We start from the raw sequence: 20,596 nt of genomic DNA, 5'->3' as shown, positions 1-20,596 counted from the left end.
GGGATAGTAAAAGTTTTGGGGTAGCCGTTGGGTGATGTTTTGTTGGTTCGGGCACTGTGTTCTGCCAACTAGTGAACTGAAGCAATTTATTAGATTTTGCCTTTGAACGGTAGCACGTTTTGTAGCACGATTTACAATGAAAGTGAGATAAGAAGTGTAATTCGTTTTAAAATGACGATCGCTATAGAAATAGAAAGTAAGCAAAATTGGTAAGGTTTGATGATTTAAAGAAAATGACCATGCGCCTCCATTCAATTGATTGATGAAGAACTGGAGGCTGGATTGAATTATATTATTATTGTATTATGTTAACACATTTAGTACATTCATCAAAAGTTTAAGACTCGTTTTGTATATTGTGATTATTGTAAAATATTCATTTAGTAGGTTTATGTGCAATTTGGTGGACGAAAATCACCATGCGCCTCCATCTACATAATGCACCCCTCCCATCAACACACAACAGAAAAGGAACTCATTTCCTTCTGCGTGTCACATCCAACCGACACTCACGGCTGGCACACGGGAACCATTCACGCGACACTCAATGTTTTGTTTACGATGGCACTAGCCACCATGTGTTTCGTCGGCAGCGCCATGCTTTCGTTCGGGTCGCTGGTCGCTTCGGGCCTTTTGAACCGATGCTTTCCGACTGGGGCGTTCGGCACCTCCTTCGGCTGAGCTAAACAAAGACACGAGCTTTCCACAGCTCTCGCCCTAGGGAGGGTTGATTATGTGCCGAGCTTAACTGCTTCCGACCAGTTGACAGTGTACGGCCGGATGATGATGATGATGAGCTTGTGTCGGCGTGCGAGCTAATCCCCCACGATGGTGCTTAGTTAGTTTAAAAGTGCGCGCTAAGAGTGTTTTACTTGAAATCGCCAATGGCGGTTACAGTGTATCCCGGTTAAGCGGTTGAGTGGAAATGCTGGTGCTTATAGATTTAATCAATTAACTAACATCCGTTTACATGATTGATGTGCCATCGGGTGAATATATATTTTCGGAAGGAAATTGAATCAACGAAGGACGGTGTAATTAAAACCGGTTAACCGAATGCAAATGTTACCGCCGGCTGGAGTAGTTGTGTTGTTGTGGTGCATTTAATTATGAACGAATGCTACTTTATTCCGAATGGTGAAGGTGTAGTGAAGGTTTGGCAGTGCTTGTAATGAAAACAGTGCTCTCTCTTATCAATCATCGTTGCCAAAGTAACAAATTTGATACAAAGAGGTTTGTAATTAGTTCAAAAGTGAATAAATCCGCGTAATTCAAGGCGGGATTGTCGATTGATTGAAAACGTCGTCTGCATTGCGTGGAAACTGATCGAATATAAGATGATTTTTCCTTTCGGATGGAACATGGATATACGATACCCGCTACTACTGACGCTGATCGGTATGATTGGTAAGTGGAAGTGCAAACAGTTGTGAAAATGGTATATTAAAGCCTGTTTTGTTTCAAAAGTTAAACTTTTTATACTTTGTTTTATTGATCGCATTGCTGTACACGATTGATTCTTGATTTTCCTAAAAAAGTTATATTTAAGTAACGGATGTTTTTAACATCTTTATACCTGCTTTGTTCTGCATTTTATCCACCTCACTCTTGATCCGCTTACCTGCAAAACCTGGAGTAGCTGGTGCAAATTTCATTAAAATAATTGGTTACACTAAAACCGATCGCAATCACGCTCAATTGTGCGACAGTACAGGTCGTGTCCTGCTCGCTACACACTCCGCTCACGTCCAGCTACTCCAGTACTACCAATCGGGGGCTCAGAAGCGATTGACGGTGTATTCAATTACTTAGCTGCAAATTTCGATCGCCCCTTCACCTACTGGATCGCCTCGGGGTAAGCGATTGCCACTGCTGCTACTGCAATTATTATCCACTGTCATCGATGGATTCGATCAGAGAGAGAGAGAGAGAGAGAGAGAGAGAGAGAGAGAGAGAGAGAGAGAGAGAGAGAGAGAGAGAGAGAGAAAGGGCTACCTGTTTTCATCCATCCACCATCCGTTGCCGGTAGAAGTGTTATCTCGGGCACATGCTCCCAGACATGCTCCCGGGGAATGGGAGGTAATTTCATAACTTTATCCATCCGTTGCTACACGGGCCCGACGATGAAGGATGATGCTCGATTCTCGACTTCCACGTGAACCAGCCCGGGCCCGGGCTCGATCTAGTCAGCGCTGCCGGAAGCTGACAGTGAATGAGTTCCGGTCGACTTGCGGATAACAATGATCTGTGAGAAACTCGAAACTCGCTTTTGAGGAGATAGTGCCTGTGTGTGTGTGCGTGTGTGTGTGTGTGTGTGTGTGTGTGTGTGTGTATTGGTGTGTGGTAGCTAGGCTAGTAGTAATAACGACAAAACGAAATAATCTTGATGAACTCCTTCACAATCCACTAACCGCGCTTACTTACCTTCCTGCTTCGAAGCTGTTTTCAAACCACACTTCACCGCTGAACGTAATCCTTCACCCATCGCTCACCGTGGCCGTGGCTCGATGTCTAACTTCCTTATAACAATATATTTTACTACCTTCTTGCTACAACATCGGCCACAGTGGCGCTAGAATGAGAATGTTATTTCATTCTCTACCCTCTTTATCATAATCCCCAGATCTACTCGACTCGCGGTAGTGCCCTGGTATCGCAGGCACTTTCCTTTCCTAAACCATTCCGTGTACGCGGGATGATGGAGCAATTACACGGAGTAGAACGCTTTACGTAAGGTGCATTTTGCTCGTCGTCATCGCATCCGATCCGAACCTGACTGGGCTAGATTCGCTTACTCATGCGGATGAAATGGAGCTTTCCTTTTTTTTGTTGGCCCTTGCTACTGCTGCTGCTGCTGCTGCCGTTGTTGGTTGTAGTATGCCTAAGAAGGGAAATGAGGTACCCACTGAGACAGTGAACAATGTGGCCACTCTCTCGTCACTTCAGTGGCATTTTCGGCATGCATAGCATACCGAAGACGTCACACCACTCGTACGAAAACCAACGACAACGGTCGGTGATTGAGTTTCGGGTCGCGCAAGAATCTCGACGCGCAGACGGCAACGGAATCTGATCGCCCATGAGCAAGCAGTAAGTGAAGTCAACGCAGGCTCGGTGTCCCGCGTCTGCTTGACGTCTGGGCCGTTCGTTGATGTTGATGCAATTCGCTTCTCGCCGAACATGCGACATATGGTGGCTCCAGGAAACTGGGAAGTGTGTTTTTGTAGTTACTCAAAGTGAACCGCGCTCTGGTGAGGGAGGTTTTTTTTATTATTATTATTATCGTTGCACACTTCTGTTTCGTTACTCCCAGTAGGTCAGGACAGATGACAAAAGGAACGGACCGTGGAACAATGTCTGATGTCATCTTGCGTAACGCTTCGTACGCGTTCGAGTGACACTGTTCCTGTCGTTCGTGGCGTCACGTACCATTGGCGCTAGTAGTAAAGCGTCAACCCGGGGCGAGGGAGTATATAGTGCGCAAAACTTTTTCTCTGTGTGTATGTGTGTGTGTGTATTTAAGCTGTGCATGTGTGGGTGGGTGGTTGGAAGGACGTTTCGTAGTTTGTTTCATTTTTGTTTTTTTTTGTTTTGCTGTCGTCTTGTCGGTGCACCATTTCCCATCAAGCGATAGATTCCAATGAACTGATAGCAATCGATAGTGCTTACGGTAGAGTAGCAAAGTTGTTGTAGCAATTTTCGCTCAATCTGTTCGTTGCTTACTGCAGGAAAGGGAAGAGAGGACACTATGGGGACACATTGGAGAAGGAGAAAGGAAAGTTTTTGCTGCCGTTTTTTGTGTCTTGTTTTATTTTTTTGATGGCCTTACGTTAGAAGTTGAGGATAAAAGTGAACGAATAATGTGTGTATGTGTGTGTGTGTGTGTGTGTGTGTGTGTGTGTGTGTGTGTGTGTGTGTGTGTGTGTGTGTACATGTGTGTGCTTCGACCGGCAAAACTGGTGGCGCAGCTTCTGTGGCAGAAACTACTTTGCCAAAAGTTTGACAGTTGTCTATTCATTCATTAGCTTTCTTGTGTACACATGCGACATCAGGAGTGGCTCTCGTGGACGGTGAAGAGTGTTCTATGTGCACCGCCGCGTGCAGAATCGGATGGTTGATGAACCTCGAACTATGTGAAGGGTGAAGGGAGTGAGCAAACGATTCCAAGAGAAGGAAAGGGTGACATCTTAGGTGTGGATTGGAAGTAAGCGGAACAAAAGTTATTGTCGCACACGGACACACACATATGCGGTTTGAAGTATTTTGAACGAGATTTGGCAAAAGTTTAGAAACACTATTTTGCTAACGTTTTGCTGTGAATTGAACCAGCAGAAATGGAAAAGTTAGATGCTGGTGATAGACAAGAATTTAAATTATGTATAAGAATCACTGAACGTTAGAATATTTTGAGCGTTTTTTTGTTTATTGAATTTGAAATACGTTGACGATGAATTTTTTTTGACTATGTAAATTTTTATGTGAATTTTCTCACATTTAATTTTCATTTCATTCACATTATTTCTCTTGTTACTATTTAAGAGTGTAAAGAAAGACTCAGCTTTCTCACAAAACTAATCATGATCATTATAAACAAACGAGCAAATGATCATAAAGTTGTATCAATTATGAAAAGCAAATTAAATGAAAGATAATGAAATATATTAACAATTAACATAGATTTCGGTCCACCAAATTATTGTTTTATTTCCATATTCTAAGACAGGGGTCTCCAAACTTTTCAGTTCGCGGGCCGCATTGCTTCACAATCAGCGTTGTTGAGGGCCATTTTGACGCTACCTTTAGAATGAGTGGAAGTTCAAATCTCGTTTTAATAAGAAAATACTAACAAAATATATCAAATTTCTGCAGCTATATTTTATTGAATCTTGATTTTCGTCTTTGAGAAGTAAAAAAATAAACTTTGATTAATCTCTCAGAAAAGACAGCTATTTGATTTAACCTTTACATAGTCATCGCGGGCCACATTAAAGGCTCTTGAGGGCCGAAGTTTGGAGACCCCTGTTCTAAGACAAAGACCGCATTAAGAACATGCTTGTTTGATGGTACTTAGTAATTATAGCGAAACAATATGTGTTACATTGTTACCTCGCAATTAGCTAACAGCTAGGTTCTATGTAAGTTAAGAGAAAATATATATATTTTTCTGAATGTGAAGTAGGTTATCCATGAAACAATTTACTTAGCGTTGCGGTTTAACTAAACGTTGCCTACTCTTGCGAAATCAAGTAAAACCCCTGTAATTTTTAATCATGTCAATTTACAGCCCAAGTAAACAACGTTAAGGCACTTTTGAACATTGTTAAACTATAAGTAAACATTTGACGGCCAACTGAAATGTTGATGTCTTTCTGAACATTGTTCAATCGCAACTAAACATTAGCTGTCCCCAATGTTAACGTATTTATCTTACCCGTGTTCCCTAATGTTAATTTTTTTTATATTAAATTGTTGGCAGCTTCATTTTAATCGATATTTTACTAATTTAATAGTCAGCTATTAATTTAGAAGGTATCGGGATAAACGAAGGTACAAAAAAATTTTGAACTCCCTGCAGCAAACGAATCAACTTAAAGGCTTCACTTGTTTATTTACTATTAAACGAACTTCAGATAGGCATCAGCTTTTCAACAGCAGCCTGCTCTCCTGTGGTGTGCGTCAAGCCGCATTGTTTATTTTATCAGTATTTCAGTTGTACGTGAAATGTTAACTTAGAGTGGGAATATGTTCAAAAACATCTTAAAATTGTTTATTTAAGACTCGAAAATGGTGTATTAGCTTCTTACTAGTGAAAATCATCTTGCAATAATGCCCATTAACTATTTAGTTTTGTTTGATCCTCTTCAAATACAGACGTTTGTTCTGTTTTGCCTCTATCTGTTTCCTTAATTGTTTACACAACCAGTACATGCTTTTTCAATTAACAAACAGTAAATGTAGCAGTACAAAATCATCATTACCCTACACCTCCGGCATGTTAACAGGCAAAAAAGGTCCAATCATGTGTCAAGGCGTTTGTGATTGCGTTCTGTCAGCCGCTCGTCGCGTACATCTGCTATAAATAATAATCTTGGCAATTTAAAATTCATAAACCGACCTTTTCCCTCAACATTGTCAGCAAGCGAGAAAAAGAAGGAGAGCAAGTGGTATTGAAAGCAAAAAAAAACAAGCGACTCTACGCTTATGAATTTGAATTGCCCCAATTGGCCCACCCGAGCCTTCGATTTGGTCCTTGAAGGTTCAGGAAGTTTTGGCTGCGCAAACTGTACGCAATCAAAAATTAATGGTTCATCGTTTTCCCTGCCTAACCTCCTCCTCGCTTTTAAGGTCCTATTCTCTCACGAAATTTTACCCCACACAAGAGGTCGACAAAATGCCGAGCCCGATATCTTGAGCTAATAATTTGAATTCCTTTTTCCTGCTAAGCATGTTTTTTTTTGTTGCTGCTTCTTGGTGGTGCCATTGGGCTTCGATCGGTAGGCCGAAAAATGGCGGATTCCATGTGGAAGAAAGTAAAATAATGAATCATGACCCGGTTGCACGTTGTCGCGAGCGATTGTGTGCTTGTGGCACGAGGAAGAGAAAGTAGACTTTCGACAGAAAAACGCACTCGGTGTGTTTGAGCGAAAAGCTTAAGCCAGTGTCGATGCAGAATCTATAGATCATTTGAAGCACTGGCGAAAACAGGCCTCGTAACCGGTCCTTCGTCGAACCGAACGTTGATGGAATTAGGGGAAAAAATTGAAAAATGAAGAAGCTATCGAGAAAAGATCCCGTACTCCAAACATTCGCGTAATGCTTCCTATTATGTTGAAAGGGGGTCGCTGAAATGAGCGAAACTGGGGGAAGAGTAGACAGAATAAGCAGAGGAGAGGCGGCTTCCAAAGACCATTTCGATATGCTTTTCACCTCGAGTGAATGGATCGATTGACGAAGATTCTTAGACGAAAAAAAACTTCACATCGCATTGGTGGAAATATGTCTTACCAGGGAATTTGAAGGAGAGAGGTAGCAAACGACGGGATGGATCGAAATTTTGCATAATTAAATGATTGAGTATGTTTATGATGATAGAGAAGTTGACGAGGGTAGAGGGTAGATTTTTTGGCTCAACTCAGCGAGGCCAAATTCGATGCCCCAAGGTGACACACAAAAAGGTTCATTTCTTTTCAGCACACCCTGCCTGCAGCCTGCAACCAGTCGCGTGTGATTGATGGAGTGCTATTGATCATTCCAATCATCGCACACAAAAAACGTGATTGGCGAGAATCAGTCAACCCATGGTCTGCCATTTAAATGCAAACAGACTTTAAAAAAAAAGATGTATGGAGCAAAGAAGGTGATTATCTAACAGCAGTGCGTAGCTGAAATGAAATTAATAATGTGTACGAAGATGGAAGACCGAATGTGCGCAGGGCGGGTATGATTTACGTCACACGATTGGTTATTATTTTTGCCCCTTCCGTGATTAACGATCCCCATTAAAGCTGTCTCTTTTGAGTGAGAACAGGGTGGAGAGGGGAGGGAAGAGTAAACCGTCTTCCTGTCCCGTCTTCCGTTGCGAAAAGGAATCCTAATTGCTAATCCAGTTCGACCAACGATTGATTTCATCGGGAAGGTGAAATATTTGCGGAAAGCAAATTATCACCGGGCAAACATAAATCGTACACCGCAAAGCAAAGCGGTTAGCATTGGCCAGTGCTACCGCCTCAGGCATCTGTTAGGATCAAATAGCAAACACAAGATGAAAGGTTATCTATTAGGCAGCGGGCAGCTGATTGAAGCACTGCTCCACAAAAACAAAGCCCGCTCCGTCTGCGTAATGGAGCAGGCAGCCATAAGCTAAACGAGCGTATGATGAGAAGTATGTTGGCCGTACGTTTTCAAGGTGCACCGTCCGCTTCGCCCCCCCCCTTATATCGACGGAATGTGAAGGGTGCCGTGTTAGTCAGTTAGCTAGATTACGTTTTATCGTTACCAACACACAGATGCACGCACGCACGCACACTCACACACAAACACATATGTTTCCCATCAACAAGCACCATGAATCACATTCAAATAAATTCTTATTTATTCGCACAGCAGGGAAGTGCCACTTCCGCCGCTTCCCAATGGTGGTTTCCTATTTCTGTATCCGGTTCCGGATGGAGCACCGAAGTTGTTCCTTGGAAAGCTATTTCGATTGATTTCTTACTCAAGCCAAAGCCCCGGAGAACGCGCATGGTGGCAGGTGGCGTATGGAGTTCGTTTCGACTGTGATGCGGAAATGTGGAAACAGTATGGTGTACATTCAGTGTGTGTATGTGTGTGCGTGAGGGGATGGGTGTAAAGGAAATAGTAACTCAATTTATGTTTATTGAAGTGTTTACGAGAAGAGTGTTGGTAGACTATTTCGGTCCTGTTTGTGCAGTGTATACTTGGCGGCTTGGGTGGATTAATTCGTCGATGTTGCAGCTTGCTTTGTACAGACGAACTTGCTGGATGGAGATGGAAGTGTGTGAATGTGAGCTGATGGAGGACGCAGAAATTAGGAAGTAAATAGTACACTGTTTGAAGTGGATGGATTGATCGAGGAGGACGATTGTGGGAAAGGACTTTTTGGACCGTTGGAAAGGAATTTGCATGCGTATAAGTATTTAAAACTTTGAGGATGTATCTCTCAAACCATTCACATGTTAAGTAAATTAGCAAAAAAAGATTAATTTTTAATTGAATAATATGTCCTTCGCAACCTAGAGGAAGTTTTATTTTAGTTGAATTTAAAGATAATTAATAGACTGAAATTATTTATTTTAATTTTTCTACAACGTGTATGGCACAATGGGAAATTACTTTTCAATATCTTGACTCGCCACCTTACGTTTAAAAACTATTTAAAATATTTTAATAAATTTCATACGATGTTTATTAAAAAACATACATTTTAGCACATCAGTAAATAAGCTGAATGCACCTAGGAGCAGTACAAATGATGAACAATATTTATGAATAATTAAGTTTATAATTTGAATTGAACCTTATGTTAAATAACATGACATTCGTCTGTAAACTACAAATTAAAAAATCACTTTCGAAATTTTCGTAGGAGTTCACTTATACCGATAATGACCCCTTTCTCATTTGAAACCATTTTTCATATGCAAATTGATACTTAGTAGATGACATCATATCAACATTCCGTACAAAATCACACACCGAAACAAACGCTGAAGTTGGTAGAAAATGGATTGGACTTGAAAAATATATAAAAAAAACAGTCTATTGCTGAACTGAACTTTGTGTGCCAATAAAGGTTTAAATAGTAATATCTTTGTTTGAAAACATTCTTAAAATATTACAACGCATTTAAATATCAAACGAAAAATACAGCTCAGTAGAGGAATATTTAACAGACAAAGATAAAATAGTAACGTATTTTCTAACTTTTTAATTCAATGAAAACAAGCTTGTTTGTAAACCTAACAATAAAAAATGAAGTATGAATCAGTTGCCACTCCATGTTCATCCATTTAATTGAAGCTTGGATTTGTCTGAAGCACTGGCATCATTTCCGTCCAAGATACATGTTCGCAACTTCCCTTTTCCGGACCACAAACATTAAAACCATCCAAAGACTTTCCTGATGGTTGGAAAAAAACCTCGGGCTTTGAGGAAAACACATTGCGTTTATATTTCAATTTGAATGTTTCTTCCAACCACAACCTCTTTCTCTCTCTCTCCTTGAAACGCGCGCCCGCTGGTTGTTTGGAGTGCATCTGCTTGCAGCGGACATTTTTCATCTGGCAGTCGTACCCAGCTCTGAACCAACTTCCCAGAACCAGCTGGTCAATCTGAGACACGAGATGTAAAAGCCGCCAACCAAGGAGAGGAGATAAGGGTGAAGAGAAAGAGCAAGAAACAAAGATAGTGAGAGCGAGAGAGAGAGAAAGACAGGCAGAAACACACCTTCTGCAGCATAATAAAGAGTAGCTTTGGATAAATGAGAAGAGATAGTGAGTGAGAGACGGGGGAAAAAGGAAGGTTGATAATGGATGAAACGAACTGAAACTGGGAAGAAGGCATGTACGTGCCGTGCAAGTTTTACAGTAATTTGAAGCAAGCTTCCGCGTCTCTGGGTTCAGGGTTGTGTTTTTGTGTGTCTTCAATTTGCTTAAATTCAATTACATACCGACCGTGTAGCTGTACGTCCGGTAGCTGAGAATGTCTGGGGTTTTGATTTGGGAGGAGAAGCCGTAGGGAAATTTGAGGGAATAAAGGTAGCAACAAACGCTAGCTACGAGTCTCGATAAAAGTTGCAAAAAACAGTAACTGTTTCGTGAACAGTTTGAGAAGCAAAGTACAGTTTACTCGATTATGTTCACTGAATCCATTAATTGTGTTAAATTGCAGAAAAAAACATATGTTTTGTGTTACGGAAAATATCGATAATTGAATACCAAGTATGGAAAATAAAGCAATGTTAAGAAATGATTTTTACTACTCGAAAGCTGCATTGGCCTGCGTTTTGCATACCTTCAGGCGTTTCACAAAAGTTCGTAAATTGTGATGCTCAATGAAACTGATTTATGCAAATTATTTTATAATATTTTCAACGTTCATCTACACAGATCGGCTTATAGAAAAATTTAAAGATGTTTTCAACATCGCTCCGTAATGTTTATAGTATCTAGCACCATCTCAAGATAGTAGGTATTGCTCTTTGAAACGTCCCCGTGTCCTTATCTTTCTTCCCGTTTTCGCAACGTGCTTTCAAGTCAGCAGTAAAGAAAACATGTTACAGCACTTTTCGTTCGTTAAGCTGCTGCATTTTCTTGCGAGTCCATTCACTACTATTGCTTTTCCAGCCCTTTACTAACCTCCAGCATGGGATGGAAAAGTGATAAATAACTGACCATGGTGGGCCCGGTTCAGTTTGGCTCGGGAGCAAGTGGGGGGTTCCTGCACGTATTGAAGCAACCCCAAAGGCACTTGGAATTCCTATCCAGCGAGCCTGCTTTCTTTTCGAGAATACTCTCCTTTTTGCATAAAAGCGCCAGCCTCAGCTTACCTGCTGATGCACCGAAACGTATGCACCGGAGCATCCGACCAACTACTGGGGTTGGGGTTCGCTTCGGCTCGACTGTAAAAAGGCGCCTTCCTAACCAAAACTTCCCGAAAGGCCTTGGAGCGTCTGTCCTTTTTCCAAAGCGCAACGAAGGAAACCTAATTTAAATTAATTTAAATTCGCTTCAGTCGCTTTTAGTCCAGCACCTTCGTCCACCCTTCGTTCATTCGTTGACCGCCCATCCATTCCCATGCACCGGCAAACCGGCCAAACACCGTTTTGCCATACATTGTGGCGCGTCGGGCACAGTGCGGTCCCAACTCTGTACGGACAACTTATCTTAAATGCATGCACTTTGGAGTATTTAAGAATCGAACCCCATCCCAGCCCGGCTATTGGGGGAGTGGGGTAAGGATGGCAGAGCGCAGGAAGGAAGGTGGTATGCGCTGCAAAGCGTATTTTCTTCTCGGGTCATTCGTTTTTGTGGGGGGGGGGCTGCATGCTTTAAGTGGAAAGCGCAATGCAGTGATGAGAGAAATTTATCTCCCGGCCATTAAGTGCTTGAAATTCGGGTAGGCAAAGTGCATGATGATGCGAAGCGGGGACCAAAGTGACCCTTTTTAGCAAAGGAACCGTTTCCAGCGTGTTTGGGTGGGTATTGCCTTTCGGTGCCCAGCAGCAACCTAGTTTATTGGCTTTTACAAAGTCAATATTGACCGTTGGTAAGCATGTTCATGAGTGTGGAATCGATTGAGCTTTACATTTTAGTTATTGAGCTGGACGACGATACAGTTGGTTGTGTGAGTGCTAACGTTAAAACGGTTTCAGAAGCAACTGTTATAGGATTGCATAGATAGGATATTAATCAGAAATCTGTTTAAATAAAAATAAAAAATGAGTAAAAATACAAAATAACAATAATTTTGTAAAAATTAAAAATGTAATTTATTTCTGTTTTACTTAAAAAAAAAACCAAAGTTTTCAGTCTACCAAGTCCGTCCTTAGATGTGCTCAACATGTGCTCAAAATTGTAAAAAATAAAATATTATATTTATACAGCATATTGCATACTTTCAGGCGCTGAGCCAGACTGAGTGATTAGAGCAATAATTTTACAATGAAAATTTAATGTAGAAATAATGTTATTAGGAAAAAAACAAATGAAAAATTAGAATTATTTGTGAAATATTTTTGTTTCCATTTATTCAAAATGTTGAAAAAATAAAAAGATAAATGTAATTTATCTTAGCGAAAAGATGAATGTAATTTTTCTTAGCGTTTTACTTTAGTTGACTTTTGTTTCATGACGTACATAATAATTCTGTAATTATAAATGTCATGTTATGGGGCAGTACTCCGAATAAAGCAAGCAACACGAAAGGGCAATTTTAATGAAAATATAATGTTTCCCTCATTGGTACCCATTTCACCTTTCTACGCCTGAGAGCGTGTGGCCGATTCCAGACACAGGTCATGTAAGCCGATAATGAAATGAACTGAAAAATATGCCTTCCCATTAAAAACCGAGACATAATTGTAAAACGCTCAGGTAAAATCGTTTTAGCTCGTGCTGATTAATGTGAAGCAGTAGCAAGGAAAAACGGAACAATTTATACACTGTTTCTCTTTTTTTGCTTCCATGTGTTCGTTTCTTTGCATTCGAGTGGCATGAGGAATCCTCGTGGTGGTGTGATGAAGGTGTAGAAAGCGTGCCGTTTTGTAACACGCTGCAAAAGCATGTTGTCGAGCTCATTGGCGATGCCGGTGATTTCGATTCGAATGCTGAAATGAACCAATTTCGTTTGCGCTTTTGAACTTCATTAAACGCTCTCCCTCCCTGTGTGGCTGGCCTGGTGTTCGTAAGGTGCTGCCCCAATATCCTGGCACATCATCAATAAGGCACACACACATGTGCGTGATCCACCAGAAGCGGAAAGAAATGCATGCGGTTCGCTGTTCTTTCGCCTGCGCCCTGATGTATGCTTATCAATTTCTCATCTTAATAGACTTCTGAACCTTAGCTATGGTTTAACAGCAAAACGTAAAAGAAAAATCGCAAAGGCATGAAAAAGACGGTGCAAAACCACGAACGGTTGGAAAAAGCCAAAACCTGCACCGGGCATGGAATTCACTCTCGATAAACTTAAACTGTACGTATGGTCCCAAACGATATACGTTCCGGATTGGAACGGTGCTGTTCAGCGTTCTCGCTCTTCCCCACTTTCTCCGTCGCTCGTACCAGCATGTGGTCCATGAAAGGTTCCGGATCCTTGTTCTATTGGTTTCGATATTGGCTTTTCGCTTGGCAATGGTTGCGTGAGGGGACGTGTTTTTCCGCCCTCTCTGCTTCGTTTCTCATTTCCCCGTTCGGAAGAGACGTGCAGCCGTGCTGTCGATATTCGGTGCACGTATTTTTGGCATGTTGTGTGCAAAACTGTTAACCCTCCTGGAGGACAGGAGCTGGCTAGATGGAGTCACTGTACGGGACGGCACGGACGCAGAACGGACGAATGTTTTATGCTTGTACTGTATCACTTTGTTGTTCTCGTTGCTTGTGAGACTGTAGAAGATTGTGATATTCGGTGTATTTGCGTTTGTTTCCTTTGGCCACCGGGAGAAAAAGCGAAGAATTCTTTCTGCCTCACGAGGAGACGGTTTTAAATGTTGCCTCGATGCACTTTACAGCTGGAACGTACTATGCTAATTTATGAGATTTTCCTACACGATGTGAAAAGTGGGAACGTTTTTTGTTGCTGCCGAGTTTTGTTCGGCAGCAGTTTTGTTGAAGGAAGTTTTGTTCTTTGAAAGGGCAAGGCATTCCCGTGATCTCATGCTCGTTATTGGTATTTTGAAAAACGATGAATTTGGTATTTTGCTCGATGCATCTGTAATATTTATAGAGTATTTATAGGCTAACTTGAAAACAATAGTGTATTTACTTTGTACTAGGTATATTTCTTGCAAACATTTAGGCGGTTCCTGAGTCGTTAGCCAAATTGCAAGACATGCTTAAATTATGCCTAGAGACTTAATTGAAAACCCTACAGAACAAGAGTAATAAAGGGCTTAATGTGTTAAATGATTTTTTTAGAATATTAAACACTTAGCAATTGAAATACGTTTGGTTTTCATAACATATTGTTAAAACTAACAAATTTACGGAAAAATCCAAATTTTTCTGACTGCTCCATTATACCCATAATGATTCCTATTGTTGTCGTATTGTATTCCTATAGTGAAAGTAGTCCAAGAGGCCTACAAAATCAAAAAAAAATTGGAATGGAACTGGGTTAATATTCAATTAGCATTATTTAATTGTCAGAAATGTGTTAATTTCAATGATTGAAATTTTTAAAATTTGCACTGTACAGCGACAACAGTCAACCCACGCTTGGAAGGATGTGCTTAACTTATTTTTTGTTATGCGAACGTTAGCCTTTGTTAGCTATTTTACATGAATTTAAATTTTAAACCCGTTGTAAAATACCAAAGAACATTTTGTACCAACATAATTAGCTTAATTACTTGTATATTATCGCATAGAACGTATCTTGGTGGAAATCTTATAGAACAAGCACTATTCTAAGTATCAGCTCTATGGGTGCATTTACCATGAGTTAGTTAATGTTCAGACTATATTTTTTAATTTTATACATTTGTTTAATGAAAAGGCTACTACAAAACTCTTGTGGCTTATATTTTATGTGTATTTGTCAATTTGTTTGTTGAAGAAATTTGCATCCTGTTGACGTTACGGTGCAACAGGAATTATCATAAGAAACATAGTCTACCGATAAAGTCTGTCTGACATCTTTATAATGAAAAACATAATATTTGTATCATTACGTTAGTATGTACCATAAAGACAGGTCAGTTTGGGAATGTCCTCCTACATCAGTTTGAGTCCGTAGGAGTATACATTTTGAATAAATAAATAAATAAATAAATAAATAACGTGTTATTGGGTCTTTTTTGCAATGCTTATAATTTATGTTCAGAGAGATAATCATACTAATTCGATAGCCCTTGTTTTGAAGAGGATATAGATTAAGAGTGTATGACTTTATTGAAATTCCAGCTTGAAGCAAGCATTTAAATTATGTTTGTTGAAATTGTTCGATTAATTCCGTCGCCGATCACATCAAAACAGTGAATCTTTAGTGCAAATATACCTACTTGATAGTAAATTAAATTCAATAAACAGCAAATTACCATTCCAGCAATGTATGCAATGAAAACATCAAACAGTGTCAAGCGACATCCATTGAATTTTCCTGGAACTCTATGGTAAATTCATTTCTTGATGAAATTGTTAATTAATTTAACATTTCTTGCGAATTTCGTTCACATACACACTTATCGAATATTACACATAAACGTCGTCAACCGTGGTGTCAGGGCTCAAGCTCGTTTGGGGTAACCTTCTTGTTGCATGGGGTCAATATTTATCATCGTTCGAGAAAATTAGCTTCGTCTGGGTGTTAGCTTTACCGGTGGTACGATTGAACACAAACACACTTGTGTCGGGTACGATCCACGATCCAGTTTATAAAATGAAAAGCAATAATCGAGTCGTTCACGTTTTTTGAACTGCATGAATAACGGAGGAAAGCTCACTCACCTCTCCATCTCTACACTGTACAGACAGCGAGAAATGGTGTAAAGCGAGAATTCCTCCCGGTTTGGTTTAGGTCGAAAGAGCAATATTTTTTATTAACACCAGAAAAAATAGAACATTGAATGCATGATATTTAATGTGGTTTATTTACTTATTGGCAGTGTAATCATACGAAGAATTGCTGCGGTAATTGCTGCGGCAATTTATTTTATTTACGGTGGCTCTTTGGATCTGCTCTTCTTGAAAGTATCATCAACTTTGAAATTCAATCACGAAAACTATGTGTTTTAAATTATGCAGCAAAATTATTGCTCGAAGCTGAGGTAAAATTATAAATGAAACAGAAATTAAACACTTATCTGATGCGAATATTCACCCCTTGCTTTGCCAAACTTGCATCAATGTTTAACAAAAGTTAGCAAAACGACTCCTGTTGTCGCAGCTTGTTGAACATAAAGTTTTTCCGAACGTTTGCACATGTGAGGTCAACAATAATTGCATTAGTCTTCAGCATGAAACCAGCTTCTGTATGGGGTTTCCTTGCCTTTGATCATGAAAGTTGACAAGAGGCCAAGAGCAGCAGAAAATTTGCCTGAAAAAAAGAAAGAAAGAAAAAACTCCGACCAACCAAGCAAGCTTAACCTTTGAATTAAGCTGGGTAATATACAAGAACACATAGCTGCGGATAGCTTCGATGGAAATATTGACTTTTCACCAAAGGATTAAAAACCATAAAGCTGAAACGAGTATGATGGGAGGACAAAGGGGAATAGTTGTAGCAAAGTTATCTCGATATCGTGTGAGCATCAATCATGTTATAGAGTTAAAAGTGAGTTAACAGATTATTTTCAAAAGCTTTCAAAAGCATACGCCTCACACATGAAGCTTGATAAAGTGACAACGTAAAGGAAACTCTTGTACCACTTTGCTTTGCAACGTTGCAAGCAACTAAAGAGAATGCGCCTGATGGTATGCTATGTTGCATTTGACGACGCAAAGGAAAATAGTATTTTCCACGAATCATAAATCGAAATGAGACCTTATGCTAATAATTCGTTGAACAATTTGCCTCTGTATGGCAAAGGGTTTTCACATCATTTTCTACCTCTTCTTGTAATTACAAAGTTCATTAGCTTTATCTGCTTCCGCTCTAGAATCGATAAACTACGAAGTGTGTTTAACATTCAGCTCACTTTGAAGTGTTGCGTTACGCATGCAGCCATCCTGTCCTACCAATCTACTGGTACACCGAACGGATCTATGAATTTTTCAATCATCCAACCACACCAACAGCATGGACGGGGTGGTCGGTAGAAGCAAGTCGGTAGAAGCTAGACGTTGGCAACGTCGGCAGCAACGTAGAGCATTAATCTAATTTATCTTCACGTGGCTGTGGCATTGAGTGAGTGGTTTGGGGCATGGTCGAATCGGAGGGAGGGATGAGGGTATAAGCTTTTCATGTGGTTTGGAAAATTCCTGCACCACTCCACTACCAAACAGTCCTGCAATGGTTGCGTTGATCGTACCTGTTCGATTTCCGAACACCCCCGGGTTGGTTAAGCTGTGAAAACGGAGCTTCTGCAGCAACTACTAACAACTCGCTGAAAAGGCTGTCGGGTGCCCTGGAGGGGTGCTTCGACTTTATTGCAGCCGGCAGAACCGGGCCCACGAACGCTACGAAAGATGATTGATATCTTCGTTCGTTCGGACCAGACTACGGAACGTTCTCCATTCTTTTGCTGCCTTGGATGTCTCGCTTCCGTGCAGGATTATACGTACCGATGTGGTTCCGATCGGCGCTGGCGCTTAGTTTCCGGTGCGGTTGAATCTTGCCAAAAGGGAAACAATTTTTACCTCTTTCAGAGACGTTCAATTTCTTCGGTGGGTGGGTTGGGCAGCTCCCATACCCAGGAAAAACAAAATCGCCCGGTAATCGATAAACTTAAAAACCATTTATCAACATTGACTGCTAATATCCTGTCAGTAACCGTAGCGAAATAACAAATTGAATTCAACTCATGATCGGGAACCCCCGATCCTACTCGTATTCTTTCCACCGGAACGTGAGGAGGGAAAATGATTGCCAATACAAAACATTCGAATCCGAACGTCCCAAAATGGTAAAACAAAACGGAAGAAGTGAAATACAACCGCAGCGAGTGTAGAGAAACATAAAAGCTTGGAAGTTGGACATAAAACAAATGGCGGCCAGTAAGCACTATTATTCGGCTGGTTCTACGGTTGTTTTTTACTCCAGCCGTAAATCAACTGCCGCTGCCACCGCCGAATTTTCTGAGGGTGAAACCCCTGAAACCACCAGACCGTGTGGCCCGGGGCAAGTCGGATGGAAAAAAGGGGTGAAACGCACGATTAGACATTGAGCGTATAAAAGCCACGGTATTCGGGTGAGGGGACGTAGAGTCGGTTTTATGGGCGTCCTGTTGAGAGTACTTCTAGATTTCAGCGTAAAAGGGACGAAAAAGGGTGGTGGTTGTTATCTTGCCACTGATCGTTTCATTTCCTCACTTGTTTGCCTGTGAATAATGTGAAGATAAACATGAACAGTAAATAAAATTTATTTTATATGTTTTGTTTTTCTTCTGCGTAGCGACAGCCTTGCGGTTGGCTTTGATATGCTTCTCGTTTGGAAGCATTGATCAAACCGTAAGGATGTTTTGAGGAAATATGTTTTTGATTTTGAGGATTGTTTTCGATTTTCCTATAATGCACAACATTGTGTTTGCTATCGTAGGCCACAATTGAATGATTGCATCCACTGGAATAGAATCCGAACAATTATTGACACTGTACACACCTACAGCCATAATGGATGAAGCCAAAGAATGAAGGTCAAAGGAGCCAATCGTTCAGAAGTATCTTTCAATATAAATAAACATCCCATTTAATTCTTCCTCGTTTTTGATTACATCATCTACATATTAAGCATTTATTCAATTAATAGTATGTGTAAGTATTTTTAATATATTTCTTTATTATCAATACCCTCTAGTTTCATCATTCTAGGGGTTTTTTGTGATACTAGCCAGCTTTTTTATATGGAGATTGACAGTTGGCGGGTGAAGTCATATCAACACTGCATACAAAACCACACGCCAAATGATTTTTAGCCTTGATTACAGTCAGAATTCTATCTGCAAATCTCCAGAGAAATTTCCATCTATCATGGCTACCAAAATCAGAGTTAAGAATCCACCTGAAATCTGAAGTATTTTGCCATCTTAGAAAAATCACAAAAATCTCATCTCATGACAAATCTCAGAATTTGAGATTTTTTTGTAGGGTAAGGTAGGTAAAGAAGGACATGTTAAGGAAAATGATAAAAATCTAGGGATGTATAAATACAACGACCATGAAAATGTGCATACATTATGTTACACTCATGTTTTATCAGATAATGTGTTGAAAGCTTTTAAGTTTCTATCGAATTTTGTATTTTTATCATGAATTAAAAACTTTTTTTCGTGCAATTTTGAGATGTTCGGGTGAGACGGACGCCTCATATGGGAAAGATGGACGGACACCTATAGAAAACGTTGGAAATTGAAAAGGTTTAGAGTATTTTAACATATAAATGATGCTCATGATGTCCAACTTCTTTCCCCTTCACAGGATTGAGATAGACGAATTATCTAGAGATAACATATTTAATACAATTTAAAATTAAAATTTTACATTACAAATTGAAATTTATGCAAAACAAAACAATTATGACTATCAGTAAACATTTTACCAGCACTTTCAGCTCAAAAACGCGCGCGATTCTCATTCGCTCTATTGTTTTCCACGTCCTGGTACATACGTAAACCAATTCTAGGCCAATTGCAACGACGGTTCCTTCAGCAAAGTAACAGCTGATTGCCCTTTCTCGCATATTTTCATGCTTTCTCGAGTTTCTGGATGATGTATTTCTTCCAAACACCCGTATTTAAGGTATTTGATTAAATATTTTCATCACCAATTGATATAAGAAGAAAAATAAATCAACAAATTCGTTGTCCATCTTTCCCTACGACAGAGTGTCCGTCTTTCCCGCTTTGGTGTCAGGATGTTTAAACAAAAAGAAAATAATAAAATTTTAGTGCTTCATTTTCGTTCTTTCGCCAGTTTTTTGCTTTATACTCACGAAAATTCATTCATGTAATAAAACTTTCGAAAATATTAACAATATTGAAGCTTAAGAGTTTAAGATCCGCAGTAGTCAAATTAGATCCACTAGGGTGCGCACGATTGAAAATTTGTTTTTTTCGTGAATTTAACCAATTTTTTTATATATTATGCCAAAATATTCTCAAATGTGTTGTTTAAATTTCATTTTTAAGGATACATTGTTGAATTAATCGAAAATTACCTTTGAGAAGTGTCCATCTTTCAGAAGTGTCCATCTATTGTAGCATTGATGTTTTTACTGAAGCATAAATGTTATGTCAAGAACGGTTAAAAATGAATTTGAAGTTTGAATTGATATTTTAAAAGTACTGACTGATTGGAAAAAATATTTAGATATTTTAAAATGCATTTTTGTTCATACACAAATCCAATATGGCAGAGCGTAATTGTCAAATGGATACAACTCGGATGGCATTTTTTTTCCACTGACCAAAATTTCAGCTTATTGGCCACGAAATACAAACCGTGTGTCTTGCAGATTATCCCTTATTGGTAAGCATTGCATGTTGGATAAATTTTTGGTATAAGCATTTTTTTTTTTTGCAAAATACATTGTAAGACTACAGCATAAATGTAGTCCACCAATGCATTACAAATGGTTTTAACTCATCCAAACTCTTGTATTCTTTCACAACGGGACACAGTTCAATAATGTCTAGAACATGACGGAAAAGGTGAAAGGGTGGTCCTGTGGTACTGTCGTCGTCAATTTTGTCTTGACTTAA

General features: G+C 39.8%; 1 protein-coding gene across 1 annotated transcript in view; it reads left to right on the top strand.

Annotated features, from left to right (window-relative positions):
• Positions 1 to 749: 749 nt before the first annotated feature.
• The window catches only part of LOC1279247 (uncharacterized), a 44,549-nt gene continuing 24,702 nt past the window's right edge, over positions 750 to 20,596 (top strand). The window contains exon 1 of the mRNA XM_061658607.1: positions 750 to 1,407. Within this exon, the coding sequence (XP_061514591.1) occupies positions 1,338 to 1,407 (70 nt within the window). The 5' untranslated portion in view covers positions 750 to 1,337. The remainder of the gene's footprint in view (positions 1,408 to 20,596) is intronic.

This window comes from Anopheles gambiae, chromosome 3 (assembly GCF_943734735.2).
Source record: "Anopheles gambiae chromosome 3, idAnoGambNW_F1_1, whole genome shotgun sequence".
NCBI classification, from domain to species: Eukaryota; Metazoa; Arthropoda; class Insecta; order Diptera; family Culicidae; genus Anopheles; species Anopheles gambiae.
This window is presented reverse-complemented; position numbering and strand designations above follow the sequence as displayed.